The sequence below is a fragment of the Hemiscyllium ocellatum genome, chromosome 23 (assembly GCF_020745735.1).
Source record: "Hemiscyllium ocellatum isolate sHemOce1 chromosome 23, sHemOce1.pat.X.cur, whole genome shotgun sequence".
NCBI lineage: Eukaryota > Metazoa > Chordata > Chondrichthyes > Orectolobiformes > Hemiscylliidae > Hemiscyllium > Hemiscyllium ocellatum.
This window is the reverse complement of record NC_083423.1, coordinates 11,374,149-11,390,336: the sequence shown is the minus strand read 5'-3', so window position 1 is coordinate 11,390,336 and position 16,188 is coordinate 11,374,149. Positions and strand designations below refer to the sequence as shown.

At 44.9% G+C, this 16,188-nt stretch overlaps 1 protein-coding gene across 28 annotated transcripts in view; it reads right to left on the bottom strand.

Moving 5' to 3' along the window:
• celf2 (cugbp, Elav-like family member 2) overlaps positions 1 to 16,188 on the bottom strand; it is an 850,872-nt gene that overhangs the window by 326,167 nt on the left and 508,517 nt on the right. The window contains exon 1 of one of the 28 annotated variants that reach the window (XM_060842657.1): positions 8,920 to 9,099. The exons of 25 other annotated variants lie outside the window; for them this stretch is intronic. Coding sequence is in view for 1 of the 3 variants with exons in the window: in XM_060842650.1 (XP_060698633.1) it covers positions 1,539 to 1,609 (71 nt within the window). In the remaining 2 variants the exon portion in view is untranslated. Of the gene's footprint in view, positions 1 to 1,538; positions 1,613 to 8,919; positions 9,100 to 16,188 lie in introns of those variants that run through there. 2 more of the 28 variants (XM_060842658.1, XM_060842650.1) reach the window with 2 other exon arrangements.

Below are 16,188 nucleotides of genomic sequence, written 5' to 3'. Positions count from 1 at the left end.
TAACTCTGAAATACTGCACAGGACTCATCGTTGAGTTCTCCAATTTCAAATAAGCTTCCATCCTATCCCCAGACTCCCTTCCACCAGCCGGATTCATTCCTCCCAGTGACCAGCCAGGTCGTACCCTCAGCCTGTCTTCACCTATCCCCACTTCACCACCCTGCTCCCACCACCTTTATCTGCAGCTCCCGCTACAGCCAGCCCTAATTCTGAAGGAGGGTTACACCAGAAATATTGGCTTCTCCAACTCGTAATGCCACCTGGCTCGCAGTGTTCTTCCAGCCTCCTGCCTGTCTACCATGACATTTTACAGTCAATGTTCAGGACAAAGTTTATTTCACCTCCGAGCAGGGCTTTAACCAGGTGGAGTGATACCAGCAAACTGCTCCCTCCCCTCGGACATCCTTCCCCTCCACACTCCTCACCATTACACTCTTACCCTCCCTCATCGCTCATCCCCCACCCTTTCTCCTGACATTTTCACATCCAGATCTGCTGCTGTCACATGGTGAGGCAGACAAAACAAAAGTGCTGCAACTAGAATTCTTTTTTTCAAACTCAAGTCTCAGCTTCCTCCCAGAAATGTACACCAGACCAGCTAAAGATGTCATGCCGTCACATGAAGCCGGGGAGGGGGATTGGGAAGATCAGGTTAGCCAGGCATGTGCACGATGGGGCAAGGCCACACAGCCCAGGGTGTCACAGAACAGGGGAAAGGGGGAACAGCTTTTAGCTGTAACTTTTGGGGACACTGCATAGCAGCTGTCAATGATTAACGACCAAGTCTCTCACCTTCAGCCAATGACCTAATCTTTTAACCCAAATGGCTATCCTTACACATCTGGTTTTATTAGAATGAACAGTGTTCACGGGTGACGGAAGAATACAGAATGTTACTCTCCAATCTCAAAATAAAATTTTGAAGAGGCGTGAGCATCTTTTTTCTTGAATTAAAGAAACTCCACCCGGCACACTTTCCATCTCCATACCTCCCACAACCTGCAGGCTGTGTAGTGGCAATCTTATGGAACATTCACTCACCAGGCACATAAAAACACTGCACTTTCATTCCGTGTTAGAAAGATGCCGCTGAGACCAGTCAATTGCATCTTTTCACGAGGCAGCTGGAAGACTCTTTACACAATGAAGCCTCTATTTCTTCCCCCTTTCCAACAAAAAAAAACACTGCATTCTCCCTTTTCAATAAAAAAAAGACACACACGAAAATTATAATTCTCCATCTTGTACAGCCACACACTTTTAGCATCCATTAGCCACTTCACACCCAGTCCTGACGCCCATTAAACACACAAAATGTTGCAAAACGGCTTGAGTATCAAATTTGTGCACAATCGCCAGAGCTGTAATCTTCACCACCCCGTTCAGTTTCATTTCTCCAGAGCCAGCTCCACACGTTTCTCTCCAACAAAACTCCAAGCTCTAGTATATATATATATATATATATATATAAAGGCGCTGGGAACATTTACAAACGAGCACAAGCTTCTCATTCTCGCTACGTTCAAGTGTCTCCTTACCTTCTGTCCGGCACCAGTCTGCAACTGTCAACCATTATCTTGGGCAGAAAGTCCAGTTGCAAAGAAGTCATGTTGCTCCCCACCCCCCCACTCCACCCCTAACCCCCTCCCTCCCCTCCTCCCCTCACTGGAGCGAATAATTCACTCTACGCGTGTCTGATTCAACAACTGGTGCCCGCAGACGGACAGGAGCAGCTGCTCGGGCCTCCCAGGGCTCAGCTTGCAATGCAGTGGTCACATTTCCTTTTCACTCCCCACCTCCCCCCAAAATCTCTGCAACAAAATTGAACCGGGGTGGGCAAGAGGAGCTGTCACAGAGGTAACTGTCTAAAGAGCACCAGGTCCTGAAAGTAGGAGGTGCGTTTCTGATTTAAAAACTGCAGCCAGGATTAAGAGCTAACATGGAGAAGCTTATATACAACAGCTAGGAGCACCTTAACTCAATGATTCCAAGTGGCATGTCAGCCACTGCACAGCACTTATTAACATTTAAGCGCACTGAACTGCCATGGCTGGGCCAGATCGTGCAACAACGCTGAGGCACTTGCATTTATGTAGCACCCTGGTCACATCCCTAAAAACTGCCCCGCGGTGCGCTGCCGCAGACGAGTCAGAAAATGCAGACTTTTTTTGGTCACTGAGCAGCAGACAGTTTCATTAAGAGTGCTCTTTTAGGGATGTGTCCTCTGGTCCCAGTTGTTATTGTGAGTGCCACCAGGTTTATAGATCACAGCTGGCAGGGGTGAAGGTCATGGGAGGCAAGACTAATCGCTGTGAATTGCCAAAGATTCCCAACCCCACCCCCACAGCTTGGGTTTTTCAGAGTGAAAAGTCTTTGTGAATCACAGCAATTCTGCAGCTGACAGTGTGGAGGGTGAGTTTCAGCAGCTGAGCCTGCTCTGTCAGGTAAGAGAGCTGAAAATGTGTTGCTGGAAAAGTGTAGCAGGTCAGGCAGCATCCAAGGAACAGGAGAATCGACGTTTCGGGCATAAGCCCTTCTTCAGATTATCATGGTTTATGCCCAAAACGTCGATTCTCCTGTTCCTTGGATGTTACCTAACCTGCTGCGCTTTTCCAGCAACACATTTTCAGCTCTGAACTCCAGCACCTTCAGTCCTCACTTTCTCCTTTCAGGTAACACCCAAGCAGCAAGCTGGGAGATGGCCCTCTCGGGGGTGGGGAGGGGTGGGGTGGTGGGGTAGGGGGGGCTGGGGGGGGGGAGGGGGGGTACGGCCACATCAGGTGGCAGAATGTATTTACTAGTCCAGAATGATATTGACTACGCACAAATGCAACATAATCGCCAAACATAGAACTAAAGGGTAGACATGCCAACAGAGGATGGCTGGAATGTGCCACTTTTGACCATTCAAACCAAGTCCACAAATGGCTTTAAAAAGATGTTACACAGTTGCTTGAGCATGGAAAATTTAAAGGGATAGACAATAAGTGCAGGAGTAGGCCATTTGGCCCTTCAAGCCAGCACCACCATTCATTATGGTCATGGTGATTATCCACAATCAGTATCCTGCCTTATCCCCATAACCCTTGATACCACTGTCTCTAAGAGCTCTATCCATCTCTTTCTTGAAAGTATCCAGAATTTTAATCACCACAGCCTTCTGGGGCAGAGCATTCCATACACCCATCACTCTCTGGGTGAAGAAGTTTCTCCTCAACTCTGTTCTAAATGGCCAACCCCTTATTTTTAAACTGTGTCCTCTGGTCCTGGACTCACCCATCAGCAGAAACATTCTTCCTGCTGGATGAGAGTCAAATTAGACAACAGAGCAATGCTAGCTAAAATTCAATGGGCCAAAAGGCCTCTTTCTGATCTATGTTATCTCGGTGTTTGAAGAATGATGTAATGTAAATGATGAACTGTTTTACAGCACCAATCTTCACTGTATCATCCTCTAAGTGGGACTGGGATTGTCCCAGAATCTCAGTAATGCACGGAGCTCCACTGAAGATGTTAAGAAGGTTGCACAGAAACATCGCAGCAGTTGGTAGGGAAGTGGTGACATGCTGGTGATAAAAATGGATGAGTAATCCAGAGGCCAGGGCCAACCATCTGGGGACCTGGGCTCAAATCCCACCATGGTCGCTGTGGGAATTTGCATTCAGCTTATAAAATCTGGAATTAAAAGCCAATATCAGTAATGGTGACCATGAAACTATTATTGATGGTTGCAAAAACACATTAACATTGTTTCAGGATGAAAGCTGTGGGGCTCGTGTGACCCCCACATCAGCCATATGATAGTATGGCACTCAATTCAAGAGGGATTAGGATGGGCAACATCTTGCCAGTGACACCCCAGTTCACGAAAGAAGAAAGTAATGAAGGTAGCATCAGGCGGCACGGTGGCACAGTGGTTAGCACTGCTGCCTCACAGCGCCAGGCACCTGGGTTCAATTCCCACCTCAGGCGACTGACTGTGTGGAGTTTGCACGTTCTCCCCGTGTCTGCGTGGGTTTCCTCCGGGTGCTCCGGTTTCCTCCCACAGTCCAAAGATGTGCGGGTCAGGTGAATTGGCCATGCTAAATTGCCCGTAGTGTTAGGTTAGGGGTATGGGTGGGTTGCGCTTCGGCGGGTCGGTGTGGACTTGTTGGGCCGAAGGGCCTGTTTCCACACTGTAAGTAATCTAATCTCAGGCAGTGCAAGGAAAGTCCTGAGAGTGCTTTCTGGAGCTGAGGGCTTCTGTCATGATCTTCACCCAGCAACGTTTCCTCATAATACAGCATCTGAAAATAACAAATGCTAGAGAGCGCAGCGGGTCAGACAGCAGCCATGGAGAGAAAGCAAGTTGATGTTTCGAGTTGACATGACTCTTCATCAGAGCAGAGCTCCTCAATTTGCTGCTACATAAAGACATCTGACTGCTCGAAAGGGTCACGTTCACAAACATGCACCATGTCTGCACAGAAGACAACCATTTGACAGATAAAGTGGCACACAGATTTACATTTAGTTATCATGCCACTGCAAAGTGTCTCAGTAGGTTTCATGTTGAATGACGGTGCTGCGGAGAGAAATGTAGCAGACATTTTGTGCATAGCAAGTCCCCATCAAAGGACGGACTGATTAATCGCAAAGTGCTGTCATACACAAACTGAAACTCTGCATCTCAATTTTTGTTGGAGCCTCTAACTAATTCACCAGAATATTCTTTGGAGCCAATAATTAAAAGGTTATTGAAAGCTATTGAAGACGAGATTGAGGAGTTCAATCTGAGTGGAAAAGACAGGGAGATGGTTTTAAAAGAAAACCTTATTAAATTTATGTAAATTCCATACCACATTAATGTGGAATATGGAGAAACTGCTGAAAATCTAATCTGTTTTTCTAATTCAGTTTATAATTGTAATTATTTCCACATTAAGGGGTTGATTCCATTAACACTTACATTCCCATTGCACTAATTGTAATGTAGCAGTGTGTGTAAATATGTGCCTGTGTGTATCTATGTTCATTTGTTTCTTCATTCTCCTACATATAGCTCTGTGCATATGTACATCTGCCCATTTGTATAGACACTTGTGTGCAATTACATTTGTGTTCTGTGCGTGCATGTGTGGGCACGTGTGCGTGTGCATGTGTGTCTCACCATTTATCAAAGCCTTTTGTGCACTTTGCAAAACTCTTACAGACCAAAATCCCTGGAGAGAAAACTGGTTTCAAAGCAGCTTTTAATCGTGGTGTCAGGGGTAAAGCGGTGTGTAAGTAGGTCACAGACTATACTCTAAGCTGCACAGGATATTGTTATAGCTAACATTTACACCACCGTGCAAATCTAAATGCTTCCCCCTTCCCCATGATTTAAAGTCAGCAGTAAAAAAGACTGGTTAATTAAACAGAAAGAAATCACGAGCAGTTTCAGTGAAGAGAAAGCCTGAGTTGGTGCCGATAAACAAGGATGCTGCAGTGCGCTATTACTGACTTAGTTTCTTACTGACCTATCTGTCTGCAATTAAAACAGATATATTCAAAAAAACAACTCATTTACCCTGCTCGTAATCAAAGAATGAGAGGAAGAGGCCATTCAGTTCACCACACTTAAACTGGTGATTTGAAAGTTCATCCCTCATCCCACCACCCTGTTCGTTTACCCCATTTTCGGGGCAGGATTGGGGACTGAGAACATTAGCGGTTGTTTTCACCAACCTGAACAAAGTGGCACCAAAATGCACTGGGCATTCACAGGCACCCGTCTGGCTGAGGTTAGCTAACTTAGCAAGAGCCTACATTCAGTGACGGCCCATCAGTGTTAGGCCATCACTGTTAATCCAGACACTCAAGTAATGTTCTGGGAACCTGGGTTCAAATCCCAACACAGCAGATGGTGAAATCTGAATTCAATAAAAATACAAACTTTTTTTGTCTGATCAATTGTCAGGAAAACCCAGCTAGTTAACAATGTCCTTTAGGGAAGGAAACTTCTGTCTTTTCCTGGTCTGGCCAAATGTGACTCCAGACCCACAGCAATGTGGTTGACTCTTAACTGCCCTCTGGGCAATAAGGGATGGACAGTGATGCCTATGTCTGTGAATGAACAACAGAAAAATATTAAACCAACACCTTTTGTATGTGTTACAAATGATCCTACCTCACTGCTGCTCAATTTCCCAAATCGGTTGGACATCTATTTCCTTAGTCTGGTTTCCCAGTGTACTTCCTTTTCTTAAAGCGCCTCACATCATTCAAAATTTGTTGGCAACTGGGCAGGACAAAGCAGTCTGATTTCCAGGAGGTTAGATAGGAGCTCTCCAGCACTGCAGTGTCTGGGCATTTTCCTCTCTCTGAACGGAGGTATTACAGACTCTGACTAACACCTTTCCAACTCAGATCAGCAGTACAGCTTTCACACGTGGCTTTCACTATTTTAGTGACAGCCAAAGTTGGGATGCATTTAAGTGCCAACTAAATAAGTGCACGAGGGAGAAAGTAATGGATAAATACGCCGTTGGATGAGAGAGATGTAGCAGATTAAAAGAAGACATGTTAGAGCATAAATACCAATACTCATCGATTATGGTAATAGGTCTGTTTCAGTGTTGCACATTTTAAGCTGTCTTCCTTGGGCATCACGTGTGTGTCTGGACAAACCTTTGCCCACATTGATTCTACTCCACTCAGGTCACCTGATTGGCACAGAGGCTCCAGGTGTCTCCAAAAGCACCTAAATGACCTTGCCGATTGCTTGCCCATCCCAGGCTGGCAGGGGTTTTAGCTAGGGTGGCACAGATAACGTCAATTCCAAGCCCTTTGTTCAGCACTGGGAGTCAGGTGACCAACAATCAAACAAGGAAACTTAAGGAAGGATTAGATTAGATTAGATTCCCTACAGCATGGAAACAGGCCCTTCGGCCCAACAAGTCCACACCGACCCAGGATATTGGAGAGAGAGTGCAGCGACAGTTTACCCAGACTGATTCTGGGATGGCAGGACTGATGTACGAAGAAATGTGAATTGTCTGGGATTATATTAGCTGGAGTTCAAAAAAAGGTGGATGGAGCGGAATTTCACAGAAACCTGTAAAATTCTCGCAGGACCACGCGGCATGGAGGCTCAGTGGTTAGCACTGCTGCCTCACAGCGTCAAGGACCCGGGTTCGATTCCAGCCTCGTCTGTGTGGAGTTTGCACATTCTCCCTGTGCCTGCATGGGTTTCCACAATTCAAAGATGTGCAGGTCAGGTGAACTGGCCATGCTAAATTGCCCATAGTGTTAGGTGCATTAGTCAGGGTAGATGTAGGGTAGGAGAATGGAACTGGGTGGGTTACTCTTCGGAGTGTCGGTGTGGACTTGTTGGGCCGAAGGGCCTATTTCCATACTGTAGGGAATCTAATCTAATCTAAAGAAACTATCTTTGACTAGACAGGGAAGGATACTTCTGATGATGTGTGTGTCCAAAACCAGGGGTCACAGCTGAAGAGTACAGAGTAAACCATTTAGGATTGAGATGAGGAGGAATTTCCCACCAAGGGAGTGGTGAGCCTGTGGAATTCACCACCACAGAAAGCAGCCATGGCCCAAAGGTTGCATGACTTCAAGAAAGAGTTGGATGTAGCTGAAGGGGAAACAGTCTGTGAAGTTGGATGATCAGCTATGATCATAAAGAATAATGGAGCAGTACCAAAGGACCAAATGGCCTACTCCTATTCCTATCTTCGATGTTTCTAATGCTAATGAATTGGAATGTGGAGATCTACAAAACAAAAGCTTCCTCTGGCCTCTGGTAAGGGGTGGTGAGAGGGCTGGAGAAGGGATTGATAGCCCAACACCTGTCCTTCTGCGACTCCTTCGAACAACAGGCTCTCAGACTGAACTCTCCAGCATTTGCTCTGATTCCTAACAATGGTTTGATTCTTCGCTTGGTTTGAATTACTCCCCTTGGTATGAGGTAAAACCTGACCATTTGTCTTGTGTGATTCTGGATGATTTGCTTTAACAACGCTCAAATATCTCGCAGGGCCCTTGCAGAATTACCTCAACTGAATTTCCTTGTTCTTTTAGGGACAGCACAGTGGAAACAGATAATGCCACACTGCTTCCCTTTTCTCACACGGAATAATCTCATTGACCTCGGTTTCTGGTACAGGTTGACTCATCAGCATTTTGTGCCCACCTTTATCTGCTGAACACAGGGACTCTTGCTGTCTGTATGAGTCCCAAGGGGTCAGCAGCCCTTCAGAATCTCACCTCTGCAGCCCCTCTCTGAAAAGGTGTGTTTTAATAATTCTCCCGATATCTAAACTATCTAAACTCCCCTATGCAGGATCACTGCATAGTGCTCTGGAATTTTATGTAATCTGTTATGAATATTTTTATTTTACCTGTTTATTTTAAGTTGTTAATTGAGGCATCACTGCAAAGGAGACAAGCTAAATTAGCAAAGGCCCAAAATCCAAATCCGGAAACTTCCGGGCCTGCCGAGTCCATCACCAGAGCACGTGGTGATTTACTCACTGAACCGGAACAGAAAATGTCTTTTTATTCTTGCAATCAGCAGATAACGGCAAACAGCTCTTTGCATCTCGCAATGTTAATCTAAAAGGAAGTGAACTCGTCTCAATCTGACCCTGGCTGTGGTGCAAACAGGATGGAGAGGCCTCGATTTTAGGGCTCTTGCCTGTCTCATCTCACAGCACTAGATGGGTAGATGGAGCAAACGTTAAATGTTACTAAAAACACGAGATACACACTTCACCAGCAAGGAAAGTGGTGACAAATTCCAAAACGACAGGAACCCAAAATGAAACCACACTGATGTCCAAAACCACGAGCAAGTAGTTCCTGCACTTAACTACGCACAAGCAGTCCTCTAGCACGCTCCCCCGCTGACTCAGCGGAAGATAATGTGTAACAGACACTTGCCTTTAACTCACGTGTGACTCTAGATTGCTGTCCACTAATTCCGTTGAATTCCCTGGCCGTGGGTAGGTAGGAATCTGCTTGAGTTTGTCCAAGGGTCCTGCCGTCCTGAAAGTGAACTCTCTATTTCTCAACCCTCGGTCTCTGGTCCACACAGCTGCAGAGCTGTACTGCTGACGTTGTCAACCCCACCGGTACTTGCGAGATAGAAGTTATACTTCCTGTGCGCGCCAGGGTGAGTGAAAGCAAAGCCATCGAGTATTAAATTAAACTGATGAGTACCGATATAAAACACTGATGCGATTATAGTGTTGCCTTACTAAATCTGTCCAGATGACAGGGTCAAGCCCCCACCAACCCCATAAAGATATTTCTCCATTTCCCCATTATAATGAATGGAAGACTGTGCCTTGTCTTGTTGTCATCCGATACCTTTATAATGTCCACCTTTCTCTGATTGTCCTTCCTAGGGCTGAAGAAGCCCCCATCTTCAGCCTATGTAGGAACAGAGGAATCAACAGCAGGAAGTGACCTTTCAACTTTGGTCAGATGAAAACTAAAGTGTTTAGAAATATCTAATTTTATGATTCATATGTTTTAGGACTACAACTTCAAAAGTACAAATTAACTGCAAGATAGGTTGGAGAAAACTGGCTTTGATAGCCCTTACTCCCGCACCAAGATAATGGCAGTTCAAAGAAGGTTTGATCTTTCTGTGAAGTTAAAGGTTTGATAACAAGAAACAACAGGTAGACCTCATAACACTTCCTGATTGAGCTTCATGGGATTGCAGTTGTTCTCATAGTTCCACATTATTCATGTCGGTCCCATAATCAAAGGGATGTTTCAAAGGTAAAGTCCATTGTTTGAGTCTATATCCGAAACTTCCCAGGCATACTATGTTGCCATGGGCAGGGATTACAGGGAGGCTTTTGGTTTTGGGCTTCAGTGTGATTTCTCACAGAAACCGGCAACTGCAGTCAGTCTTGGTACAACTTTAAGAAGCTGAGAGAGAGAGAGGGAGAGAGAGAGAATCTGCCAGGAGAAGTAAAGTTGCAGGAACCAGCTGTAGGGGACAGTGAGAAGTCAGAGATGTTTCCATGTTGAAGGCACTCCGCAAGAATTCACTGAGGTCAAAGCATGAACTGGGCAGCCCAAACTCATGAGGTGTTGAAGGAGAGTCAGGGATTCTCCCAGCAAGATTATAATGGAAAGCACTGGAGAAATCTCATACTCTAGGGAATAATAAGGAGAGGTTGGAAAGGAAGGGACTTTTGTCACTGGATCGTACGAGGTTGAGGGGTGACCTCATAGAGATTTATAAAATCATGAGGGACATAGATAAGGTGAATGGCACAGCTTTTTCCTAGGGTGGGGGGAGTTCAAGATGAGGGGGCATATTTTTAAGGTGACAGGAGGAAGAATTAAAAAAAGACATGGAAGCATCTGTATTACACAGAGTGTGGTTCGTGTGTGGAATGAACTTCCAGAGGAAGTAGTGGATATGAGCACAGTTGCAACATTTAAAAGACATTTGGATAAGCACATGAATTGGAAATTTTGGAGGGAAATGGGCCAAGTACAGGTAGGTGGGACTGGTGTAGTTTGGAATTACGGTTGGCATGGACTGATTGGAACAAAGTGTCTGTTTCCGTGCTGTATGACTCTTTTCTAGGAACACTGAAGGGAATCAAAGTAAGACCCTGAGAACTGTGAAACATCTTGGTTTGGTTCTTTGGAGAAGGAAAGGAGTAATCAAGACCCCACAATGTAACGGGGAATATAGGTGGGAATTAAAGTTGAATGAGCGTACAGTCATAGAGATGTACGGCACAGAAACAGACCCTTCAGTCCAACTTGTTCATGCCGACGAGATATCCCAATCTAATCTAGTCTCATCTGCCAGCACCCAGCTCATATCCCTCCAAACTCTTCCTATTCATATATCCATCCAGATGCAATTGTACCAGATTCCACCACTTCCTCTGGCAGCTCATTCCATACATGTACCACCTTCTGTGTGAAAAAGTTGCCTCTTAGGTCCTTTCCCCTCTCACCCTAAACCTATGCCCTCTAGTTCTGGACTTCCCGACCCCAGGGAGAAGACTTTATCTGTTTTTCCTATCCATGTCCCTCATGATTTTGTAAACCTCTATAAGGTCACCCCTCAGCCTCCGATGCTCCGGGTAAAAAGCCCCAGCCTATTCAACTTCTTCCTACAGCTCAAATCCTCCAACACTGGCAACATCTTTGTAAATCTTTTCTGAACCCTTTCAAGTTTCACAACATCTTTCTGATAGGAAGGAGACCAGAACTGCATGCAATATTCCAACAGTGGCCTAACCAATGTCCTGTACACCCACAACATGACCTCGCAACTCCTATACTCGATACTCTGACCAATAAAGGAAAGCATACCAAACACCTTCTTCACTATTCTATCTAACTGTGACTCTAATTTTCAAGGAGCTATGAACCTGCACTCTAAGATCTCTTTGTTCAGCAACATTCCCTAGGACCTTCCCATTAAGTGGATTAGTCCTGCTAAGATTTGCTTTCCCACAATGCAGCACCTCGCACTTATCAAAATTAAACTCCATCTACCATTCCTCAGCCCATTAGCTCATCTGATCGAGATCCCATTGTAATCTGAGGTAACCTTCTTCGCTGTCCATTACACTTCCAATTTTGGTGTCATCTGCAAAATTACTAAGTACACCTCCAACGTTCACATCCAAATCATTTATATAAATGACAAAAAGTAGTGGACCTATCACCGATCCTTGTGGCATTCCACTGGTCACAGGCCTCCAGTCTGAAAAACAACCCTCCGCAACTTCTATGTTTGAGCCAGTTCTGTATACAAATGGCTAGTTCTCCCTGTATTCCATGAGACCTAACCTCACTAACCAGTCTCTCATGGGGAACCTTGTCGAAGACCTTTTCGAAGTCCACATAGATCTCGTCCACTGCTCTGCCCTCATCAATCCTCTGTTATTTCTTCAAAAACTCAATCAAGTCCATGAGACATGATTTCCCAAGCATAAAGCCATGTTGATTATCCCTAACTGCAGGGAATCTAATCTAAACCTAAAAAATACATGTAATTCCTGTCCCTCAGGATTCCCTCCAACAACATGCCCACCACCGACGTCAGGCTCACTGGTCTGTCGTTCCTTGGCTTGCCCTTACCATCCTTCTTAAACAGTGGCACCATGTTAGCCAACCTCCAGTCTTCCTGCACTTCACCTGTGACTATCGATCATACAAAGATCAGTACTTTGTTAAGATTTTTAGGTTTGAAGCATAAGATTAATGATGCACAGCATTAAGTGGATAGGAATTTGGTTTGAAAAGAATTACATTTTTTTTGTTTAAAAGGTAAAAAGCTGGTGACATAACTCTCTCAGTTAATAATTGGGAAATCGAATCTGTTTCTAAAGTTGCTGGTCTCCACTGAGGTAGCTATGCTTGCCAACTTCTGATCAACACTGAATTTATTTATCCTTCCATCTTCCGGCTTCATTTCCTTGCAGCTGATTCTTTTTGTGGTCTATGACTTTCCTTTATTCGACATGACTAGCCCTTTATCTGTACTAAATGCTCACTTTATTCTTTTGATTCGTCCCCTCTTGTTAAATTCCAAGTTACTCGAGAGTGTTAAAGAAACCAACAGTTTAGTTGAGTTGAAACAAAAAAAAACACAGCACTACTCACAAAACGTCAAATGACTCTTAAAGGAGCTGTGGGTCGAATTGTGGTCTCCCTCAGGCTTTTTAAACTTGAAGCCTTTATCCCGCAGTTGTATTTCTCAGCTTTAAAACAATTTTGCCCAGGCCACCATACAGTGCTGTAATTGACCCTGACCACCAGGCACTTGGAGGGTTCTGTCTCAGTGAATGTGATTTTGTAATTCTGCAGAGACAGAAAATGGGCTGTGCCCTTAAATAGGACACCAACCGAAAACAAACACATTTTCAGTTAATGATGCAAGAACTCACTCTCAGCATCTAAGTGTTTCAGGCCTTGTCTGCATAATGACTGAAATCAAGGTGGGAATGATATATACCTCCCACCAAATAGTGCTGACTGCTTGGCACACATGCCCACAGCATCTGCTACATACAAATAATGCCAACCCACTGTTGAGGAAGGGTGAAAAGATTGCCAATATTCACTCAGGTCACGTAATTCCCATCTTTCTAAATTTGAACAAGTCCTCCACCCGTTCTGACAATGGGCCTTTAATGAACAGCACACATCATAGATCGGTTTCTGGGCTACCATCTTCATCTCCACATAAAACCTTTGCTCAGCATCGACCACGATCTTCAATGACTACAAAATGAGCCATTTATTTGCTGAACAAAACTTCACGAGAGGCCTCAGAGAAATCTGAATTCCGTCCCACTGAATGGATGATTGAAAAAGCACAATGCTCTCCAAACCCAGCAGAGTTGTGGGGTGTGAATATGCAGCCCACAGCTGCAACCACCATGCTGTAATGTTTGATTCACTAACAACAAAGTTCAATGGTTATTGAAGATCTGAGCTAGATGCGTTTCAATTTCCTGTGATTATTTGGCAAAACTCATAGAGAACTCAACTCGAATCCTTGACATTGTACTCTCAGCTCCTTCCACAGAAATCAAAATCCACTTGGGATGTGCAAGGCTGGGATTCCTTCTTGGAGCAGACTTACTCAACACTTTGAGTCATAGAGATGTACAGCATTGAAACTGACTCTTCGGTCCAACTCATCCGTGCCGACCAGATATCCCAACCCAATCTAGTCCTACTTGCCTGTACCTGGCTCATATTCCTCCAAACCCTTCTTATTCATATACCCATCCAGATGCCTTTTAAATGTTGTAATTGTACCAGCCTCCACCACTTCCTCTGGCAGCTCATTCCATACACGCACCACCCTCGGCGTGAAAAAGTTGCCCCCTAGGTCTCTTTTATATTGTTCCCCTCTCACCCTAAACCAATGTCCTCTAGTTCTGGACTCTGCCCACAACCCCATCCCAGGGAAAAGACTTTGTTTATTTACCCTATCCATGCCACTCGTGACTTTATAAACCTCTATGAGGTCACCCCTCAGCCTCCAATACTCTCCCATCTTATTTTACAATCACGTATTGCATGTTAACAACAGAACAGAATAGAATCCCACGTGTACAACGAGTCCATTCAGCCCAACAAGTCCACACTTACTCTCTGAAGAGCATTCCACCCAAACCCATCCCCCTACCCTATCCCTGCATTTCCCATGGCTAACACACACAACATACACATCTCTGAAGACGATGGGTAATTTAGCACGGCCAATCCACCTAACTTGCACATGAAAGAAACCAGAGCACCAGGCAGAAACCCACGTCAACAGGGGGAGAATGTGCAACCTCCACACAGACAGTCGCCTGAGGCTGGAATCAAACCCAGGTCCCTGGTGCTGAGAGGCAGCAGTGCTAACCACTGAGCCACCGTGCCACCCCAGTGAAGCACATGATACACTTGCTGGAATTCAACCAACAGATCCCCACAGATAATTGTGAGCATATGTAGCCAGGGATGGTGCATGAAACCACTAGACTGTTGTAAAAACCAACTCGTGACTTTTTAAGGGAGGAAATGTGACATTGTCACCTGGTCTGACTTACACATGACTCCAGACCCACATCAGTGTGGTCAACTCTTAACTGCCCTCCAAAATGGCATAGCCAGCAACTCGGTTGGATTAGGATGGGCAACAAATGCTGGCTCTGCCAGCCATATTCACATTTTATAAATTAACATAAATAAACAGAGGCTTTGACTGAGTGGATATTCATCAGGCCACTCACAAACAAAATGAGGAAACACTTCTTCCCGTAAAGGATAGTGGAATTGTGAAACTCCCTTCCACAACAGCCATCAGAATTCTGAAGGCTAATATTGATGAGTCTTCAATCGTTCAGGATGCCCAGGGAAAACATCCCAGTTCCTGATGAGAATGGAGAGGATTGCTTTACTCTCCAGTCAAGCAGGTCTGAAGTTGGCACTGCTTCGAGTGGTGAGAACTGACTTATTACACAAGTTGCGTTTCTTACAATTTGTAGAGACCCCCTTAAACAAACACTCTCAATAGAATTCGCTTTGGTGTTTGTTTTGTTTGCTATGAAATGTACTGTTTGGTTGGTAATAAATCCAGCCTTGCCTCCAACTCCTTGGCTCACACAGCCATGTCAATAGGTAATCCAGTGCAAGCCAGTGGAGTGGTGGGGTCTAGATTAGAGTGGTGCTGGAAAAACACAGCAGTTCAGGCAGCATCCGAAGAGCAGGAAAATCGATGTTCCAGGCAAAAGCCCTTCATCAGGAATACAGCTGTGCTTTTCCAGCACCACTCTAATCTAGACTCTGGTTTTCAGCATCTGCAGTCATTGTTTTTACCAATGGAGTGGTGGTAAAGAGCATGGCTGATCTGATTAAACAGTAGCACAGGCTCAAAGAGCTGAATGACGTACTGCTGCTCCTTTAATTCCTAAAGTTACAAAAGTGCCATTTAGATCCATCCCCTACTTGTATCTAGTGTCCTTGGCTCTACCATGATCATTTGTATATGTCCAGTGCACAACTCACTGTAAAAATAAGATCAGGAAAAGGTGGCAATGAAGAGATCAGTGAGTAGAAATTCTGCAGGAGCTTTTCTTTTGGTGCAGACTAGGTGGGTAAATATGGCATCAGTTGTTCAGTGGTCGCACTCTCATTTTGGGACCCTGCAAACTGTGGGTTCCATCCCCATTCCTTGGCCTCGTGCTCATAATCCAGGCGTGAAAGTGCAATGTCCACTGAGGTTCTACTATATCATGGTCTAATGAGACCACGTCTCTAGATTGTGTTTTAACATTTTTCTTGGCTGGGTTTATCCTCACTGAGATGTTGAAGACAATAGCAGTTATTTTGGCCCGAGGTAAGAGTGAGTGATGGAATCCCAGACTTTTGTTTCAGCAACTTTGCAAAGTTGGTTTCTCTGCCCAGTTTGTGTACTGTATGACATAGGAAGGGGAGTAGGCCATTCAGCCCCTTAAGCCTGTCCTGCCATTCAATGAAATCATGGCTGATCTGTGGCCTAACTCCATGTAACTGCCTTTGACCCTTATCCCTTAATATCTTTGCTTAACTAAAATTATTGATACACACAGATTTAAAATTAACCACAGACCTAGCATTCCGGAATAGAGTGGTGCTGGAAAAGCACCAGGGCATCAATGTGGACTTCACCAGTTTCCT